The sequence below is a fragment of the Anopheles merus genome, chromosome 2L (assembly GCF_017562075.2).
Source record: "Anopheles merus strain MAF chromosome 2L, AmerM5.1, whole genome shotgun sequence".
NCBI lineage: Eukaryota > Metazoa > Arthropoda > Insecta > Diptera > Culicidae > Anopheles > Anopheles merus.
In genome coordinates, this window is record NC_054083.1 from 25,445,844 (window position 1) to 25,464,865 (window position 19,022).

At 46.2% G+C, this 19,022-nt stretch overlaps 3 protein-coding genes across 18 annotated transcripts in view; 2 read left to right on the forward strand and 1 right to left on the reverse strand.

Annotated features, from left to right (window-relative positions):
* Window positions 1-19,022, forward strand: part of LOC121592595 (tyrosine-protein kinase receptor torso) — a 38,002-nt gene that overhangs the window by 13,565 nt on the left and 5,415 nt on the right. For 12 of the 13 annotated variants that reach the window (XM_041914203.1, XM_041914199.1, XM_041914202.1 and 9 more), the window contains 2 exons: window positions 2,316-2,997; window positions 3,166-3,792. In XM_041914203.1, coding sequence (XP_041770137.1) covers window positions 2,776-2,997; window positions 3,166-3,792 — 849 coding nt within the window. In that variant the 5' untranslated portion in view covers window positions 2,316-2,775. Of the gene's footprint in view, window positions 1-2,315; window positions 2,998-3,165; window positions 3,793-12,225; window positions 12,245-19,022 lie in introns of those variants that run through there. The other variant, XM_041914211.1, reaches the window with a different exon arrangement.
* Window positions 6,990-9,854, forward strand: LOC121592597 (heparan-alpha-glucosaminide N-acetyltransferase). The gene is made up of 6 exons (XM_041914213.1): window positions 6,990-7,736; window positions 7,798-7,925; window positions 8,012-8,136; window positions 8,218-8,663; window positions 8,735-9,024; window positions 9,104-9,854. Exons 1-6 carry the CDS (start codon window positions 7,590-7,592, stop codon window positions 9,753-9,755), a joined length of 1,788 nt encoding a protein of 595 aa, XP_041770147.1. The 5' UTR covers window positions 6,990-7,589; the 3' UTR covers window positions 9,756-9,854.
* Window positions 9,861-18,997, reverse strand: LOC121592600 (transcription initiation factor TFIID subunit 11). 4 transcript variants are annotated; one of them, XM_041914218.1, is made up of 4 exons: window positions 18,376-18,997; window positions 17,909-18,118; window positions 11,219-11,501; window positions 9,861-11,130 (listed from the first exon to the last, which is right to left on the reverse strand). In XM_041914218.1, exons 2-4 carry the CDS (start codon window positions 18,112-18,114, stop codon window positions 10,561-10,563), a joined length of 1,059 nt encoding a protein of 352 aa, XP_041770152.1. In that variant the 5' UTR covers window positions 18,115-18,118; window positions 18,376-18,997; the 3' UTR covers window positions 9,861-10,560. The 4 variants fall into 4 exon arrangements, with proteins under 4 accessions (XP_041770152.1, XP_041770151.1, XP_041770153.1 ...); XM_041914217.1 differs by having other exon boundaries at window positions 17,909-18,121; XM_041914219.1 differs by having other exon boundaries at window positions 11,219-11,486; window positions 17,909-18,121; window positions 18,376-18,996.

Genomic DNA, 19,022 nt, shown 5'->3' on the forward strand with positions numbered 1-19,022 from the left:
TCTGGGTATGCGAAATCGGACCTAAGTCTGATAGAACATAGGTGGATAAACCCTTTCTCGCCGGAGAATAAAGAATAATAATAATAATAATAACAATAATAATAATAATAATAATAATAATAATAATAATAATAATAATAATAATAATAATAATAATAATAATAATAATAATAATAATAATAATAATAATAATAATAATAACAATATATAATAATAATAATATAATAATAATAATAATAATAACAATAATAATAATAATAATAATAATAATAATAATAATAATAATAATAATAATAATAAGAAGAAGAAGAAGAAGAAGAAGAAGAAGAAGAAGAAGAAGAAGAAGAAGAAGAAGAAGAAGAAGAAGAAGAAGAATCATTTTAAAGCTTTCCTTTTCTCTGTTTATAATTTCGCTCCAATAAATACAACTTCTTCTATGTTTGGTTAGTTCAAAACATAGCAATTTTTAACGACATAGAGCGCCTTTGCAGGTAGTTCTGCTTCTTAGTTGACAATATGGAGCAAACGTCTGCCAAATACTATCGTCTTTAAGAGGAAGGCTTGAACACTAGTTCTTTTGGACGAATATCTGTTTCGACCCATAAAGCCTGAGAAAAGATTTGGTTGACCGGCACTTTTGCAGTAACGATCAAATCAAAACATTAACTTTATCATCAGTAATTTCTGTGTCGTATGTTCTCTTCTCCTGTAAATCATTGTTTTTTTTTTCTTCTGGGAAATTTTAACTATTCCGATGCTCCGACGATGATGGTAATACTCATCGTTTGAGTGCGATTGTAATATTTGCTTTATTTTCCACTTGTACCGCCAGCCATGAGCAACTGACAAAACATATTCGTTTTTAATTACACCCATCCTAGAGCCATAGACATACACATCATCCACAAAGTAAAGAATTGAATGGTATTTATCGTGTTTGTCATTCTAGATAGCCACCCAACATGGATTTGGGTTTGTTTTGTTTGCGTTCACGTTTTTCGATTGAATATTACTAACATGAGCAGCATATCCTTCGCGAGTTTTCCGTACTGCTTGATGCCTATTCTTGCGTGCGCTCAACAGTAAATGCACTCACAAAACGCACTGCAGTTAACACTTCCAGTACTGGTGTGGTGTATAGCAACATATTTTTAATTTGTATTCATCCGTTTAAAAAGCATATTTTGGCTGAATAAAATGCAAATTTGAGGATGCGTGGATGCGAGGATGCGATTTACGCTGAAGTTTGAGCGGAACGTAATCAAACGCATAACTAGCGAGCAGCATATCCTTTGCAACGTATGGAAAAGTGGAATCAATTATTTTTAATCGCGTTTTTGAATTGTAATTGACGTATCCTGATTCAACAGAGCGATTCAACAGAATACACGTTTCGTCTTTTCGTTCGTTTTTGTGATACAACTCGAACAGTTTTTGTTGAAACAGCTTGGAATTTTAACAGTTTACTGAGTAGGTGCATGTACAAAGATAAGGTAAGAGAAAAAAAAACACCACAGACGATTTGTGGCCATAAATAGCCATTGCAGTATGGGAAGTAGCTCGAGAAATTTTAACCCTATTGGAATATCAGACGTTTGAAGTTAATTTACATTAGTGCCAACTAATGTTCTAAATGGTAGAATGTGAATTTCAGCTAAATAAAACCAAGAATATTATATTTTATCATTATGCTACGATTTTTTGTTTTCGTAAAATCATCAAAGATAATAAATAATAAATAAGTTAATTATGCACTCTGAAATTCAATGGCCTCCCTATTGATGAACAGAACTGAATTTTTTCCTCACAATCCCAACTTTACTTTCAATTTCATGCTATCTTTATTTGCGCTTTAAGGATGTAAAAACCATTCAAATTGTTTAAGCGAAACAGGGTATTTTCTTTGCGCACGGGTAGAATTTTGAATGCAATTAGGTGCCGTCATAGCAATGATTGTGGTTAAATGAATTGTTTCACACCGTACGACCAAAACCTGTTGCTGCAATACATAGAATTCTAATAGTCGTGTAGAACATTGGTTTCGGAAACTACACTTTAGTGCACAATTGTGCGGTTTGGTGGTTGAACAACGCAGAGAAGTGGCATTTCACTGGAAACCAACTTTTCCAATTCCGCTACTATTTGAAGCGAAATTTGAGTAAGCGAATTCTACAACATCTAACCTGCATTTTGGCTTCAATATTTGAGCTTATGACGTTTTCAAAATATCCTCATTTCCTCTCTTTTTTTTACAAACATTCCAATTCCGCAACAGCTAATTTAGCATTTTCCGCTGCTCTGTTTTATCGTTCCAGATCCAAACCTCCCCTCCGTCACATTTGCGAAGCCAACCGGCACCCGTGCGCATTTGGCTTCCAGGGGCATTGAAACGGGGAGCAGCAGCGGCGCAACGGCAACCATAATAGCTCAAGCAATGTGCCAAGATTGCATCGGCGGAAGGATCTCATTGCGACCGCAGGACGCCCAAACGGTGACCGATCCTGTCGCTGGCCAGGGAGACTGAGGGCCATCGTAGCGAGGAAGCGCAGAACAACAGCAGAGCGAAAGAGATAAAGAAGAGAAGGAAAAGAAGAGCATTAAAAGCACACCAGACCAGACTAATCAGGGACGGAGGGACAGTCCCGTGCTTCAGCAAGGCTCGATAAGTGCTCGTGGGCACCACCTGTTACGCCGACTGACGCAGCTGACCGACTGTGGGTGGTGGAATCGATTTGCCTTCCCTCCCACCCGAGCGGTGTCCATTGCATCATCAATATGCACGTGATCGTTTTGAAGTACGTGCAGGTCCTGTGCATTACCATCTTCTTCTCGAACAACATCAACTGCGACAAGCTGCTGCTGCACAACGAGCAGGAGGACCAGGAGCTGTACCGGATCGGCGCTTGTACGGCCGCGTGCATGGCCGGGACGGAGCCGGGCGGGCCGGTCGACCGTAACGCCACCGGCACAACCGTCCCCAGTGCGGAGGAGCTCAAGGTAAGAGTTCAGCTTGCAGAAACAGTCTTATGAAACACGATTTATCGGCTGATTATTCTGTGTCTTTTTTTATTTTATTTCTCTCTCGTCCTCTCTCCGGTTTAACTCGCTGCAACTGCTGCTGGCGTGTCATTATCGGCACGATGCATGGGTGCCTGTGTCCGCCAGACCATCGGCTACTGCTACAAGCGTTGCTCGGAGGACACACGCCCACTGTCCGCGTGGCGCCCGCTGGTACAGCGCCAGGATCCATCGTTACGCATTAATCTCATCTGCCGCGACAGCACCAATCTGATCATCGAGATCAAACCAACCGCCTTGGAGGCGAGCAGTGGCGGCGGTGGCAACCACCACCATCAGGACAGTAAACTCACACCGAAGCTTAGCGCACCCGGGGGAAATCAGAACCAATTAAATGCACTGCGGGACCGAAGCGCGTCGGCCGAATCGCCGGAATCGGCGGCACCGGCCCGCAGCAGGCGTGCAATCGGGGCGGACGGGCCACTTCCAACCGGGCAGCTAACCGAACGGCAGAAAGCTTCCAGCGGCACGCGTACCAATCTGCTTCAGCCGTCGGCCGGAAAAATCGATGGCCCAACACTGCACGATTCGGTGGATCCGTCCGCTGATGAAGATGATGAAGCACACGACGTCGCGGTCAAGGTTCAGCCGGATCAGAAGCACTACCAGCGAGCGCTAGCGGCGGAACAGGACCGTACCCGGCCGCCGGTGCCGATCTATCTGGTGAAGGTGCAGGACAGCGAACAGGAGCTCGGCGACCGTATAGTCTATATGGTGAGTGTAGTTAATTAATCCTGCATTGTAAACCTGCACACTGCACCTGCTGGATCAGTACCAAGTGATTGGCAGTTGCACGGGATTTCACGGGATACGGTGGGAAAACGTGTCCTGGTGGCTTGATGAGTCATTTAGTATGAACCGGACAGCATCAGAGAAACCTTTCTGAAGCTGTCGGAAGGTGATGCTGAACTGGGATGACATTTTAGCAAGATGCTTAACTTATGCATGAGCTGTAATGGATTCTGGGTTGCCACAAGTTTGCAAAGCAGGAAGGGGATGATGCAGCTTTATACCACGTTGTGGCTATTTTCGGGATAATATTCCAATGTACACAATGTATCAGCGTATCATATTGTGGAACTTTACCCACGTGTAGTGGAGGATGACACAAATCGAACAATTAAATGTAGGTCTTTTTTCATTTTTGCGAAAAATCGACCATCTTTGTCTGTGCAAAGGTGCATCTAAGAAGTGGCAAAACATGTGAGGAAAAGTTAAAGACATCCTTTTTCATGCACTATATTAATTGAAAATGCAATCATCAGAGTTACTATGAGTTTGTGGCATATGCATTTACATTGTGTTAATCATTTGGTGAATGCATCCCGTTCAGGCACAGCCCATACAGGCCTTTTTACGAGCATGGTTTATAAGTGGGGTTTTCCAATAACTATCAGCGTTTTACTCTTATTGAGCTTCTGTATTATTACATATCCCGATAGCGCTGCGTATGTTTTACTCGGAAATGCTATGGCAAGGCCAATTCGTTAGTAGAATTACATTTCTAGACAAGTGCTTTGAATCTAACTGGCGTTTGATGTTACTTATGGGTTCAAAAACTATGTAGGCCACTTAGGACAATCGTTAGGACACTTTGATGTAGGAATTGTGTCGACAATATATTTGCAATACTGAGTGTGATGGAGATTGTTCTACTAAACACCGTGCCAATGAGCTAATGTACGGTTGTTTTACAGTTGATTCTTATTAAAACTAACCAAACTTAATGCTGAAAAATGTATTTGAAATCTCTTGATTTCTCAATCTAGCTACTCCGTGTTGAACATACTTGCTGTTATTCTTACTATTTATGAATTGATTAAAGATAAACTTCTTTCAAAGGACTTATTATCACTGTACTATATGGTCTAGTCGTGATGCACATTCCGGAGCGTACCTTTGTTTCGTCCCTAAGTCAAAATGGGCCAAACTTGGTTCAAAATTCATAAAATTATAGTTTCGTTCGGAACGGTCGGAACAGTGGGAACGCAATCCAAACCCATCGCCTCGGATCAGTTTGAGCAAAAGAAACGATCGCAACGGTCGACTACACCGGAACTATTGGAACAATCATAGAACGATCGGAACGCTTCTAGTCAGCTAGCCCCGAAGTTTTCTGGAATTGATTCCGGATTATAGGTCCGGAATCAGTTTCCGGAATCGAGATGGGCTCCGGAATCGGCTCTGGAATCGGAATTGGCTCCGGAATCGGTTCCGGATTCGAAATTGGCTCTGAAATCAGAATCGGCTTCGAAACGCAGTCGGTTTCGGCATTTTCATAAGATTTGGGGTCAATGATACTGGTTATTAATATCAGCAAAGAATTCCAATTTACTTGTTAACGATCAATTCCCATGGAGATTCCCGGACTGATTTCTCTTCTAAAACTTCTTATTTCAATGCAAGTACTGATTGTCGTTCCAGAGCGAATTCCATTTCTGGAGTCAACCCTGATTCCGTTACCATAGCAAATTGAGATTCCTTGGTCGATTCTGATTCCGGGGCCGATTCTGATTCCGGAGCCAATTCCGATTCCGGAATCGCCTTTGAAGTCAACTCCGGAATCGGCTCCGCAATCGATTTCGGATTCGGCTCCGAAATTGACTCCGGAATCAGAATTGTTTCCAGCATCGGAATCGGCTCCTGAATTGATTCAGAACACGTACAGGCGGTCCCCGAGATGCACGGTTAATGGGGACCGAAAACGGCCGCAAAATACTGAGTATCTCGAATTTCCGCGTAAGTCGAATCTCGTGATTCCCAGCTAAAATATCACTAATTTTCGTGTAATTGTGCAATTAGAGGACGGTTTTAGTCACTTTATGAATTATTTGATATGATTCTGGCTGAATACAATAGTTTTAAACCTTTTGAAATAGTTTTTAACATTCGATCAAAACGGATATTATTTGGCGATTTACAATTGATGTGTCAAATCAGTATAATTTGCTCAAAGAATTGTCAAATTTAGAAAACCACGTATCTCCGAATCTGCGTATAAGAGGTACCGTGTATCTCGGAGACCGCCTGTAATCGGAATCAGTTGAGTCCCACCACTACAATTAACCTATCCGTTTCGTTTTGTTCCTCCTTCAAATTAACCTAGTGTCGTTCGGTTCTGTTTATAAATGAACCTGGTTTTATTCTAGTTCTCAACAGTAATAAAGTCATCGCACGCATTAAGAACAGTTGATTTTTCATGTCCTGGTCATGTTACTTACTTACTTATCCGGCGCTACAACCGCTTTGCGGTCTTGGTCTGCCTCAGGAGTTTCCGAAACCGCTCAAGGTCTCGTGCCTTCGTCTGCCAGTCCGTTATCCCGGCCTTAATGGAGGACGCCTCCACGCCATCTTGCCACCTCACGCCTCCTTTGTCCTTGTGGATGGCCTAAAAAGACTTTACGGGCTGGGTCATCCGTTTCCATACGTACAACATGGCCAGCTCACCGGAGCCTGGCGAGCTTGATACGCTGCACGACAGTGAGATCGCTGTACATCTCGTATAGCTCGTCATTATAGCGGCTCCTCCATTGTCCTGGTCATGTAGTCCTGTACAAATTTACAGCAAACTCACTAATTTGTTTAGTACACAATTCTTATAATATTCAAAGCAAAAGTTTTCTTTTCATCTCAAACATTCACCTATCGGAGAAATTATCACTGCTCAAAAGTGCTCCAACGCATTCCAACGAATTTCGGCTCGACCATGCCGAGCTGTAAAATAAGGGTGCCAAAAACCAGTGCACAGTTCGCTAGAAAGTTATTTGCTTTCTAAACTAGTGAAATAACTCACCCGAAGAATGTTTCAATGAAAGCAATGTTTGCTTTACTGCGGTTACCTTCCCGGAAAATGCACTTTTCGCTGCGGAATCTGCAACACGTGCCATCTGGTTTGCTGCGTATTTGTGACAAAGCGGCACATGGTTTTCCGCTGAAGCAAAGCTAAATCGGTTCCGCTGGTGTATTTTTACGGGAAAAATAAAACCAGGTGAAAAGGCTTACGTTGTGTGGAAAAATGCAGTTGCATTTAGTGAGAGTTATTTTTTTATTTGCGGCAATGTTTTGAACATTTTTAGCGCGCACACGATCTCGCGCTCTCTTTCCCTTTCTCTCTCTCTCTTTCGCATTGTCTCGCAAGCGTTTGACAGTTCCCCGAACGGTTGGTTTGACGTTTCTCGACGCGTTGTGTTTGTTTTGTGTTGTCAGCTGTTGCCCGAAAGCACCTAAACACACACACACACAGACGCTCGTTCGAATCATTCTCTTCACTCCCCCAAAACAGGGTTTTCGTTACTCACCCCCTCCAATCACCCAAAAGGGGGGGACAATTTTTGGCGGGGCGTATTAATCGCAAATGCTGTTTCCATTGACCAATTTGCGTTGACCTTCGGCGTAGCTCGCAACCAGTTTCTCCCGACGCTGCTGAAGCGGCAGCAGTGCAAAACGCCGTGCTCTGTCTGGATGTGTGATGTGCAAAAGTGTTATCCAGTGCGCCAGTAGTGCCAGCAATAATGATTGAATATACGGACCGTTTCTTTCGCGGACTGGACCTGTGGTCACTAGGAGTAGACGAAGCGTTCCTGAACGTGTCCCATTCCGCAGCCGCCAACGACGGCAACGATTATTATCTCTACACACTCTCCGAGGAGTGCGATAAGGTAAAGTGGAGTCTGGCTCTGGCACCATTTACGCCTCTAATCTCTGACCCTGTTTTTGCAGTGTCCGTACACCAAGTTGCAACGAATTGCGGCCGCGAAACGGCACACCACGGTGAAGATAGATGCGACGCGCCGCCTCGGGCTGCGGCTGCTGGACCGAGATGTGGGCCAATACTCCTTCGACAATGAGTAGGTTGAACGAAAATTGGCCGGCAATTTGTAGGAGCTATTTAACGGATTCCACTCTCCCTCTCTGTCTCTTACACTCATGCCAGCACCGTCCTGTGCCAAATTAACAGCGCACAATTGGGCGAATTTGGCGTTTACGATCTGAGCGTCCGACCGGACGGCAATGGCTGTACACTGGAAACGACCAAGGAACCGGTCAACATATATCTTCGTAAGGAGACGGATGTTTGAGCAGGCTTTTTTCCCCTTCCTGCAAGCGATGGTTAAACGGTAATTTTTACCTCTGTTTTAGCATTCCTTACGATTGCACTGCTCGCGTGTGCCGCATTTGGACTCGTGCGCTTGGCACGGTACGGCCTGCGTCGATCCCGTGAGGCTGGCTTCCAGCAGCCGGCAGCCTCCCATACGGCGGCCGGTGATGAGACCGCCCACAGCTCGAACGAAGAAAACGACCGCAAACCAGCCCAAGCCGGGCCAGGTTCCGGCCAGGTTACGCCCAAGAAGCGGCTGCAAAGTTTGGACACGTTCCGCGGCATCGCGATCATGCTGATGATCTTCGTGAACAGTGGCGGCGGCCACTACTGGTGGATCGAGCACGCGACCTGGAATGGGCTGCACGTGGCCGATCTCGTCTTTCCCTGGTTTCTCTTCATCATGGGCGTGTGCGTGCCGATCTCGTTACGCGGCCAGCTCAACCGAAACGTGCCCAAGCGCACGATCCTGTCGAGCATAGCGGTTGTAAGTGATTGCTTGAAGCCCCCTCCACCGGAAGCTTGGTGTGTTGAATCGAACCTCTGCTTTGTTTGTAGCGCTCGGTGAAGCTGTTCATAATTGGCCTCTGTCTGAACTCGATGAACGGTCCCAGCATGGCCAATCTGCGTATCTTTGGCGTACTGCAGCGGTTTGGCATTGCGTACCTGGTTGTCTCGACCGTGCACCTGCTCTGCCACGAGCAACAGGTACAAGTGCAGTCGCAAAACCGTCTGCTTCGTGCCAGCGAGGACATTGTGCGGCTAAGGAAGCAATGGCTGGTCATCGGACTGCTAACGGTGCTCTATCTGGTGGTGCTGTTTTTCGTACCCACACCCGGCTGCCCAAGGTAAACGATGCACCGCGGAAGCGTATTCAACGTTCTGTCTCTCACAGTTTTCGATTTCTTTCCCCCTCCCCCCTTATAGCGCTTACTTTGGGCCGGGTGGGAAGCATCTGTACAATGCGTTTCCGAACTGTACCGGCGGCATCACGGGGTACATCGATCGTGCCCTGCTCGGAATAGCGCATCTCTACCAACACCCGACGGCCCGGTACGTGTACGACGGTATGCCCTTCGATCCGGAAGGTCCGTTCGGCTGCCTACCCACGATACTGCAGGTGTTTCTCGGCCTGCAGTGTGGCTGCACGATTCTCGCGTACACCGAGCACCGTCAGCGGATGGTACGCTTCGCCAGTTGGTCGCTGGTGCTCGGATTGGCGGCCGGCGCACTGTGCGGGTTCACCAAGAACGATGGGTGGATCCCGATCAACAAGAACCTGTGGTCCCTGTCGTACGTGCTGGCGACGGCCTCGCTCGCCCATGCGCTGCTGCTGCTCTGCTACTACGCGATCGATGTGAAGCGCGCCTGGCACGGTCGACCGTTCGTGTATGCGGGGATGAATGCGATCGTACTGTACGTGGGCCACACCGTGTTCCACAAGATGCTACCGTGGCACTGGCGCATCGGCACGATGAACACACACTTCGTGCTGACGCTCGAGGCACTGTGGAACACGGTGCTGTGGAATCTGATAGCGCTCTACCTGTACAAGCGAAAGATATTTTACAATCTTTAAGCCCCAACCGTCGTGCGATCGTGCACTTTGTTGTTCTCTCTCTCTATTTTAAAAGTGTTTACTTGTGAATAAACGTGTCGCAAAACACATACACACACATTCCAGTTCCAGTATTGCTGTGTTGCTGTGTTTCTATACAAAAATCTAATCACTACATTTATTGACTGCCTTCATAAATAGTGCATTTTCGGTGTAAACTTACACTCTTCCGTGGGGAGGATGGGATGCACAGAATAATTTACATCGTTTCCTAGCAATTTGACAATTTGCTTCCCTTTATGCCAACCGGTAAATGATTCAAAAGTTGTAGAATTTTGTATAAAATTTGTCATAAATTACGTTCATTGCATCTTTTTAAATTTTTTTTTTCCAAAACGCACACATGCGATCCTTGGTTTGGTGTACATTTTGTCAAAAAATAAGTTTAAATTTACGATCATTTTCGTGCTAAGGTGTGTAAAAAAGGCAAAAATACTGAGATTTCTATATATTGCTTCATGCTGAATGGCTGACTACTGCTCAGACTTCCCCCACACATTGATGCAAAACTCGTTTTTCCAAAGCTGCCTTAAGTTTTCTTGTTGTGCTTTCTTCCGCCTCCTCACTCTATCACTATCTGAAGCGGTTTTTTTTAAGATTGCAACCCTTCCGGTGCACGTTTTGAGCATTCGGGTCATCTTTAAACGTTGTCCGTGCTGTGGCAAACACATTGCTGCTGCTGTCCTACACTCTACCATATCTAAAACTAAAGTGTCTCCCGATGCTCGAGGAGAACCTGAGAAGGCAAGAACAGCCCCGCACTGCCTTAGGAAATGTTACAATCCCAACACGCCAGCGACCAGTACAGACAGGTGACGGCCTTCTCGTACGGTTCCTTCTGCTCCTCGCCATCCCCCCCATCCACCTGGTCCCGCTGTACCAGGGCCGGTGATCTTCGCTGTCGCGATCGTTGCCGTTGGTTCTTGCGCCGGCGAACAGCGGCAGCACTGGGGTTGGGACTGGAGCCCGCCTTCTGGTGCTGGTGCTGCTTCTGATCCTCTTCCTGCACCTCATCATCAAACACGTTCGGTTCTTCCTCATCGTGCCGCACATCGACCGCACTGTCGGCTTGATCGATCGAATCGATGTCCTCGGCGCTACGGCGATCCTTCTGGCTGCTACGCCGACGACTGCGCCGCCGGTGCTGCTCACCGATCGCGAGCGTTGACGCGTTGTGCAAGTTGTTTTCCTCCGCCGACCGATTGTCGTTGTTGGAGGAAAGCAACGACGAGGAGGAGTGTGCGTTCGAGCAGTTCCGATCCTTTTCCTCCTCGTCGTCCTCGTCGATCAGGGTGAGCGTCTCGAACTGGTTGCTCGTGCCGATCTCCTTTTCTTGCTGGAAGGACGCGGAAAGAAGGTGCTCATTAGGACTCGTTTAAGAAAAAAAAAATCCATTTAAAGAGCGAAGTGGAATCACTCCTTACCTTGTGGTTTGCAACGTCCCCATTTAAATTGTTCAGCTCTATCGTGCCCACCACTATCTGCGGCGTGCCGGCCTGCTGCTGTCCTCCCTTACCGGTACTGGTCGATGGGCAGGGTTCGTTCAATAGCTGCTGATCAAGCTGCTGCTGCTGTTGCTGCTGCACTTCAACGGTCGGTGTTTCGTTGGCTTTGACCATCGCGGCCATCGCGCTGCCAGTGGCCGCCGTCGTCACGATGCTCGCAACGTCCAGGTTGTTCTCGTGCAGATCTCTGAAAAAGAAATTGCTACAACAATCGTCGGAACTGTAGGGTCGCGCGTAAAGAAGCGGACGACACGCGAAAACTCGCACGCACGCGGTCTGTTTCTATTTGGATGCTTCCCCGCCACACACACACACAGACCTTGGCAATACGGTGCTAGATTTTGACCCAAACCGATAGCAAGGTACAATCACCAGTTCCATCTTTAACGGCTTCCAAACAAACAAAAAAGGGCTTCACACGAGCAATTTAACAACAATTGCGAACGATTGAATCCGTTCACGTCCACCGTAGCACTGCTCATCCTCGCGAAGGTAAACCACTGCCCTCGGAGTGGTTATATCACATGGGACATGGCCACACACATACTCGCACGGCCACCCTTACTCGGAAGCCGTAAGCGGATGTGTGAAACGGGGGAAGGGTACGTTTTGCTGCCTTCTTCGTACATCCGAGCATTAATGTCATCGTGCCCTGGTTGCCCTGCTTTTTTGCTGCCCTTTGCGAAAAATGGCAACACACGGACGTGTCTGTGTGAGTGTGTGTGGAAGCCGGTGAGGATCGGATGTTTCGCATAGCCGTTTCCTTTGCTCTTTTCTCCTTTGTTTTGTCTGGAGTGTGGAGTGGCCAACAACGTTGGTGGCGCAAAGAAGAGAGCGAGAGAGAGCACTACGACACGACTTCAAGGTTTTGTCCCCCGACATCTACATCGATCATGTGGATTAAGGGGTGAAATTCGGGGGTACGATGGAAAAACACATGACAAGGTACGCGGCAAGCGGCAGCATCTCTCGCGGCTAACGCGTATGGTGCAATCAATTTCGCCAAAGGCCCTCCCTCGATGGGTTATAACATTTAATATAATTATGTTTCCTTTTGTTTCGCTTTCAACCCCAACCCCATCTGCACTTCAAATCCGGATTAAAATTAAGAGAAAACATTGGGTTTTGTCCCAATAGAAAAAACAAAAAAAAAACAATCTAAAACATAAATTGCGCTCATATATCCATTGGAAAAGCTCACCGTGTTGGGCTACGTACGCGCACGCAAGGGGAAATGCACGGTCGGCCATTCCGCCACTGTATCAAATGAGCAAACGGCCGACATAACGCAGCAGTTTATGTGGTGCTTCTCTCATCGACAATGGGTGATTTGGTTCTTCTTTTTTTGCATACACCCCCTTTTACGCTCATCACACCCCCCCTTCTCGGCAAGTGTGTGTTGGAGGGTAACGGGCCATCGTCATTGCCCAAAAAATGAAAACTGGTTTACGAGCTAGCTGTTGCTGTTTGAATAATCAACGTTTCGCTACAAATCCACCCAGGAGAACCACTCTGCGTTTGAGCAAGATTGTGCGAGTGCGTTAAATTTTGCAGCTCATCACGATGAGTATTCACTTTTCCTATGATCGTTTCAATGCCTCTTTTGCCATTGAGGTATCAGTCTATAATCAGACTTACCACTTAAATTTTAGACGCATTTCATTCTTTCAATTCGGTAATGTTTGGCTGGGCCAAACAGAAAACTACACAACCATGTGCTCAATTTAAGCAAATACTGCTGTGCAAATGATGAAGGCTGCTTTTTACATGCTGAACATTCAAAATGGGACACCTATATTTACCTAGACACCTAGGTTCTACCTAACAGCTCTTGTATTGTCCGATTTTATCAGGCACTAGATAGACCGAACGTGTCTGAACGAGCTCGGATGACATTATATCAATCTAAACAAGATTGAATTAAAGTGGATGTGTAAAGTGTCTAAAAAAATCAATGCCAAGGCGACACTATTACGGGTCATTTTCATTTTCAATATTGAGTTAGTTTTGCATTCCCAACCAGAATCCTCCGGACTCATCTGTAGTCGTTTGAATTCATTCGGCTATCGTCCAGAGTCGTCCAGAGTTGTCTGAAGTCGTCCGTAGTTGTTCGAACTCATCCAGATTTCAGCTGGAGTTGTCAGAAAATGTCCAAAGCCGTTCAGATTTATCTTGCAGGTGGTCGGATTTATTCTGAAGTTGTCGGAATTCCATTCAAATTCAACCGAAGCCGTCCGAATTCATCCAGAGTCCTTCAGCCGGAGTCATTCCGGCGTCAAGTAGTTTCGTTCGGAATTACGTGTGTGAGTGTGGTGTTAATTCTGGATAGGATTCAGTATATATGAGCTTTCAGGATTCGTCTGGACTCGTTTGGAGTCATCTGGAGTCGTCCAGTGTCAACCGAAGTGGCTCTGACTCGCATGATTTCTTCAGGAATTCTGGAGAAGATGTCGGTAGATGTCGGAGTTAATTCTTCACTCCAGACAAAACATCACTATTAGGTGCAAGAACCGTACATGCTAGTATACTCGTAATCTTCACTATCTAGCATCTAGCGGCGAAAATCTGAAACACTCTACTAGAAGTATCATACGCCTGTGCCTATCTTACAAGTTCCGTAAATTTACCGTATTTTTCAATCGAAACGGACAAAATAAGTTATGTATTTGATAGGAACAAGTGTTTTGCATACATTTTGTTCTATTCCACCTCTCGAAACAAATGATAGTGGTAGTGTAGCTCAAATTTACACTATTGCGATACGCTGAGCCAGTGCTCTTCGTGCTACAATTCAACCCAATGTTCTCCCAATGTTTTAATTCCGGTACAGCACATTGTGTTTCATTTCAGTTCTTTTTCCCCCCTGTGCCGGCAAAACGCATGTACAATGTAAACAAAACCCATTCTCGCGCACTGTTTAGGTATCGTTAGCACTTTCCTCTTCAACGCTAAAAACAAGTAAAGGGGGACTGTTCCCGTCGCTAGTTTTGGAGGCACGGGAGCATCATAACAGAGTGCGTCTGTTCTGTGCCACCTTCATATCGTGATCGATATGGATGTGACAGACACACGTTACTCCCTCCATTTAACCTTCGTCCCCCGTACCTCAGCCCCGTTTGGGGCTGTGTTAGCACAGAAAGCGAATTGTAATTAACACTGGCATCATGTTTCTGCTCTCGTTTTTATCATACCGAGGCTGCGGTATGTAATTGTGCTCGTAAGTGTGCTGTTATCATAGCACAACCCCGCCGAGAGAGCTACAGCTACAGCAACAGCAACGGGTGTTGTTTGTATTTCAAATCCATCACACCACCCTGCCCGCAGCAGCAGTAAATTGTTATTTAAGTGCCTTTATTCCCGTCGCTCCCCATCCCAAAAAACAGAAAAAAATGAACATTCCAAACTGGATTGATAGGTGCAACAGACCCGTGGATACACTTGTAAATCGATTGTAAATTGATAATGCGTACAACACAGCGGTGGTGGTGCTGCATCGAAGCACCACCGCCACCCACACATCACATACCGTAACACGACCCGCACCCGCTGTATCGGTTCCTGCTTTCGGGCTTTCTGCTGTTTGATCATCATCATCATGGTGGAAAACAACGAAAAAAAAAACACTATCATCGAAATTGAAACGTCCTCCTGGCCACCTTCAACACACAATCCACCATCCGAGCAGTGGTCCCGAGATCTTTCCCAAAACGCGCGCCACACTGTTACTCTGGCGAACGAACTGCTGCCTAGTGCAACGGGGGTCACCTTTGGCCCCAAGTGCCGACAAAAATTAGCGTAACGGCAGCAACGGCAGCAGCACACGACTCGCGGACGCCATCGATCAACTCGCGCGGTAACTCGAACGAGACTGGCGATAAATCGCGCGTAAATCGCAAACGCAAGGAACGACACACACGAGCATAGAATCCAACGGGGAGTGGTGGTGGTGGGCCACTGTTAGACGACACTGCTGCCACCCGCACACTACATGAGGAGACACACACTGCAAGGTGTGTTTGATAGGTTGATGTGTTGTCTCCAGCGAACGGTGTGACAAGTAGGGGCGACTCCGCCCTGTGCGACAAGGGGCGAAGGCGGCGAGCGCGTGGTGCACACAAACGACCCACCAACACACTGTAGCGGCAGCTCGCACACCTCCCCCTTTCTGTCCGAACGCGAAATGCGGGCGGGTGACCTGGAGAGTCAAGTGCAATAGCAGAGGGGAAAAAATGGAGCATAAAAGCGATGCCTGTTTTCGTGTGCTGCACCGGAATGTGATATCGTGTCACGGGTGAGCATGTGGAAATTGGAATCGGACTCTCCTCCCGTCGAACCTGTCGTTCCGTGTTGTCAATCGTGTGTCGCTCGTTGAGGGTAAAGCATACTTTTTCGTACTTGTTCTGTGTTGGTCTCTCTCTCTCTTCCTCTCTTTATTATGCCTTATCGCGTGCCATATGTAGAGTCATGGCAGCAGCTGTGGAACTGGGGACATTCCGTTCGAATGTCTCGTTCTGCGCTTGAACGTAACGGGAAAGAAGGCTGGCTGGCTGGCACGGGGAAGTTTGCCATATAAACAAATCATAAACAAATGTTTCCTGCCTCTATCCCCGCGGGTACGTTGATGTAAAGAGGCTCCAGATTTCGGCGAGCGCGCGCGCGTGCCAAGCGTGCTGGAGGAATCCGTGTGTTGAAATGGCTGGGAATAAACACGTCTCCCAAAAACTCACCAACTACTTTTATGGGGTTTGCCGTTGGTGATCCTCTTATTGGATTAAGGTTGGGCAACGGGATTTGGCTTTCGAGATCATCCCTGTTCCAAGAAGCGCATCTCGCAAAGGTTACAAGTGCTCTACGAAATACCTTTTTTCCAGTCTTTCACTCTGCTTAGCTACTCGCAAGCAGTTGATTAAATTATAATGTGGGAAAGTACAGACTCTGCTCTCAAGATACGACAACGAGTATGCTGATTTGGAGACATCCGCGCATCTAGAATATGGACGTAAAATAAATATCGCATTTTCCTAAGCCTTTCAAAACGCTTCGCTTACTGTTTGAAACTGGAGGTTCTATGTTCAACATAAAATATTTATGATTTGTGGACTGAAAGTCTGTTTAGATTTTCGGTTTAGAATTTATTGATCTTTTCCAGTAACGATGTATTTTAAATCGGTTCGCTAATCAATAATGTAATAAAAAGTAGTTGGAAAATACACGATGTCACCCCAGCTTTCGGTAGCTCCAATGAAACATTATTTCGCAGTGAAAGTCCATTAAAAATGTGACTGTGTATAGTCATAGACGTGTACATGTGTAGTCTAAAATAAGTTTAAATACCTAATGATTTCTTCTTCACGCATAAGATGCTTGACATGCTGCAGGATGCGTTGAAGGCAAACATCGGCAAACTCGTCGTCTGAAGAAATAGGCAGTAAAGCTCGTGGAGTGGCGTGTAATTTGTTGGTTATCTTTAAACCAACAATACGTCTCCTACATGAGGAGTTAAATCTGAGGTTTCAACAATATCAATTAAGCGTCGATTCTTATCTTCTGAAAAGCCGATTTAGTATTGGTTTCTAAATACAGTGGATTTTTATCGCAGTAAGACGAAAGTCTTCCGGACAACCCATGAAGTGCAACTAAATTATTTACAGAAATGAAGCAGATCCTTACAAAATTCCTTTGAGTTACACAACGGCAGGAGTCACCTTGCTATTCTAATTTTTTCATAGTACTTTCACACATTTTTACTCCCGGTTTATCAATTTAGCTCTTCACGTGGAACGTTACTTCTTTTGCGTGTGCACATTTTTGGATACCTCCTAACAATAATGGATACCTCCTAACAGTACATCATGTTATAAATAGTTCATAATTTTATAGCTTTCAAATGTCAAAATTCGCCCAAAACAACATTTACTGGGGCATAAACAGTAAATTATTTTTATCATTCATCTCGTGTCGTTTTTATCTTCACCTACTACTCCTCAATTTGTTTTTTTCCGTGTTTAAGCGGTTATTTATTTTGTTCTTGTATTGTAATCCCGTTTCAATGGAACCACGCGTGGTCTGTTGAGTTTTAAAGCAAAAAAAAAAGATCAAACATCACAACAGTCAATCAACAAGCCATCTTCTCATCACTATCAATACCAATTGAGCGATGCAGATGGCGTTAATAATCTCATGCATCGGAATGCTTTCCCGGAACACTGAAACCGATTTAAATTACCAGCTCATGCAAAATGATTGCAATACTGTTTCTCCTATTTCCACCCATGCGAGTCTACTACGCCTCTCTCCCCCTTAAACGAATTCAACCTCATGTTGCTCGGGCACTGTGGTACAGGTTATGATAATGTACCAATCTGCACGAGAGATTTTGGCAACAGACGAACAAACAAAACAAAAAACCGGCGAAAGGCAACCGAACAGTTACCCTCTCCTCTCTGCAGCATCACGATGGTGGTTTGGAATTTCCTTTATCAAAACCATGATTTCGGTTGGTTTGTTTTTTTTTTTGCAAATCACCCCCAAACAGTGGTGCAAATCATGCAAACAGTGGTCGGGTTCGTGAAACACCTCCTACAGCAAAAACAGAAGAAAAAAACTTACGCATTTATAATTTTGCTATGATTCATCGCGCCACCAAGCGTCCACGATTCGTTCTTGCGCGGCTGCATCCCGTACGTCTGCGGCAGCCCATTCTTCGTCGTGCTGTACGAACCCTTGCGGTTGTGCTTTTTGCGCCCCGGTATCCACAGTATGCGCAGATTGCTGGTCTTCTTCGGCTTGCTCTTGGTCGCACCGGACGACGACATTGCACTGCTGTTTTTAGGGGAAGGCAAGGATACAAGACTTTAGTACGTGGAGGTTAAGAGCTTTGCATCATCCCTCCGAGTGCGTTGCTATGACAACACACAGGAAGGCCCTGTATGATGCTGCATGAACCTTGGAACGGACCGAGCGCCGCCATGCTACGCTCCGGTGGAGTTGCCAATTATGATGTGGCAAACCGGCGGTGACGTTTTAGCGTTTTTAACGTGAAACACGCAGTATATTAACACGCCCAGCTTAATTACCTTTTCTGGAAGGGGAAGGTTTGGAGTCGTCGTTCTCGAAGGCTAGCGAGACGGCAGATTCCGTCACATCTCGTTTGGGGAAGAATGTGGTCGCTTCGAATGCCGCAACACTGTAGTCACACTTGCAGTCTGGAAACGTTCCAACACGAAGCTAACCTGTTATCAAAGGCACACACTTTGGCAACTATCAAACCGGAACCGTGAACCTGCCGCTGCACTATACCGCCCACCGAGCAACTGACACACTTTCCTTTGCACACAAGACAAGACTCACTCGATACCCGTTCCGCGGTATACAGCTCGACGGAGGTTCACGGAGGCAGCCTTCGGCCGAACAGCTAAATTTGTCCCAAACGCTGGCGTGCCCGACTGCGTAACATCGCGCGTGCCACGGTCGCCAAATGTCTGCTGCTCACAGTGAATCACGGGACGCAACGGGAAGCGCAGCTTCCATTCGCCAGCACCGCGATTTCTTTTCTCAATTCACGGGCTGTTTCTTTCTGTAAACGCACGCACACAGACACACACACGCGCGGCTCGTTGTTTTGTGTGTTGCTTTGTGGTGATTTCTCGCGAGGCACCCCTTCGCTGGAACGTCAAACAAAACACTGAAGCGCAGCGCCGTCGCTGCCAGCACGCACACCACC

What these genes read in the sequence shown, in the direction of transcription:
- LOC121592600 (XM_041914218.1), bottom strand. Translation starts at nt 18,114, where the DNA reads ATGTCGTCGTCCGGTGCGACCAAGAGCAAGCCGAAGAAGACCAGCAAT. An exon ending in CATAGCAAAATTATAAATGC is followed by an intron (nt 11,502 to 17,908) that starts GTAAGTTTTTTT and finishes CGATTGTTGTAG; the next exon opens with CAATTTCTTTTTCAGAGATC. An exon ending in GGGACGTTGCAAACCACAAG is followed by an intron (nt 11,131 to 11,218) that starts GTAAGGAGTGAT and finishes GCGTCCTTCCAG; the next exon opens with CAAGAAAAGGAGATCGGCAC.
- LOC121592597 (XM_041914213.1), top strand. Translation starts at nt 7,590, where the DNA reads ATGATTGAATATACGGACCGTTTCTTTCGCGGACTGGACCTGTGGTCA. An exon ending in TCTCCGAGGAGTGCGATAAG is followed by an intron (nt 7,737 to 7,797) that starts GTAAAGTGGAGT and finishes CTGTTTTTGCAG; the next exon opens with TGTCCGTACACCAAGTTGCA. An exon ending in CAATACTCCTTCGACAATGA is followed by an intron (nt 7,926 to 8,011) that starts GTAGGTTGAACG and finishes CACTCATGCCAG; the next exon opens with CACCGTCCTGTGCCAAATTA.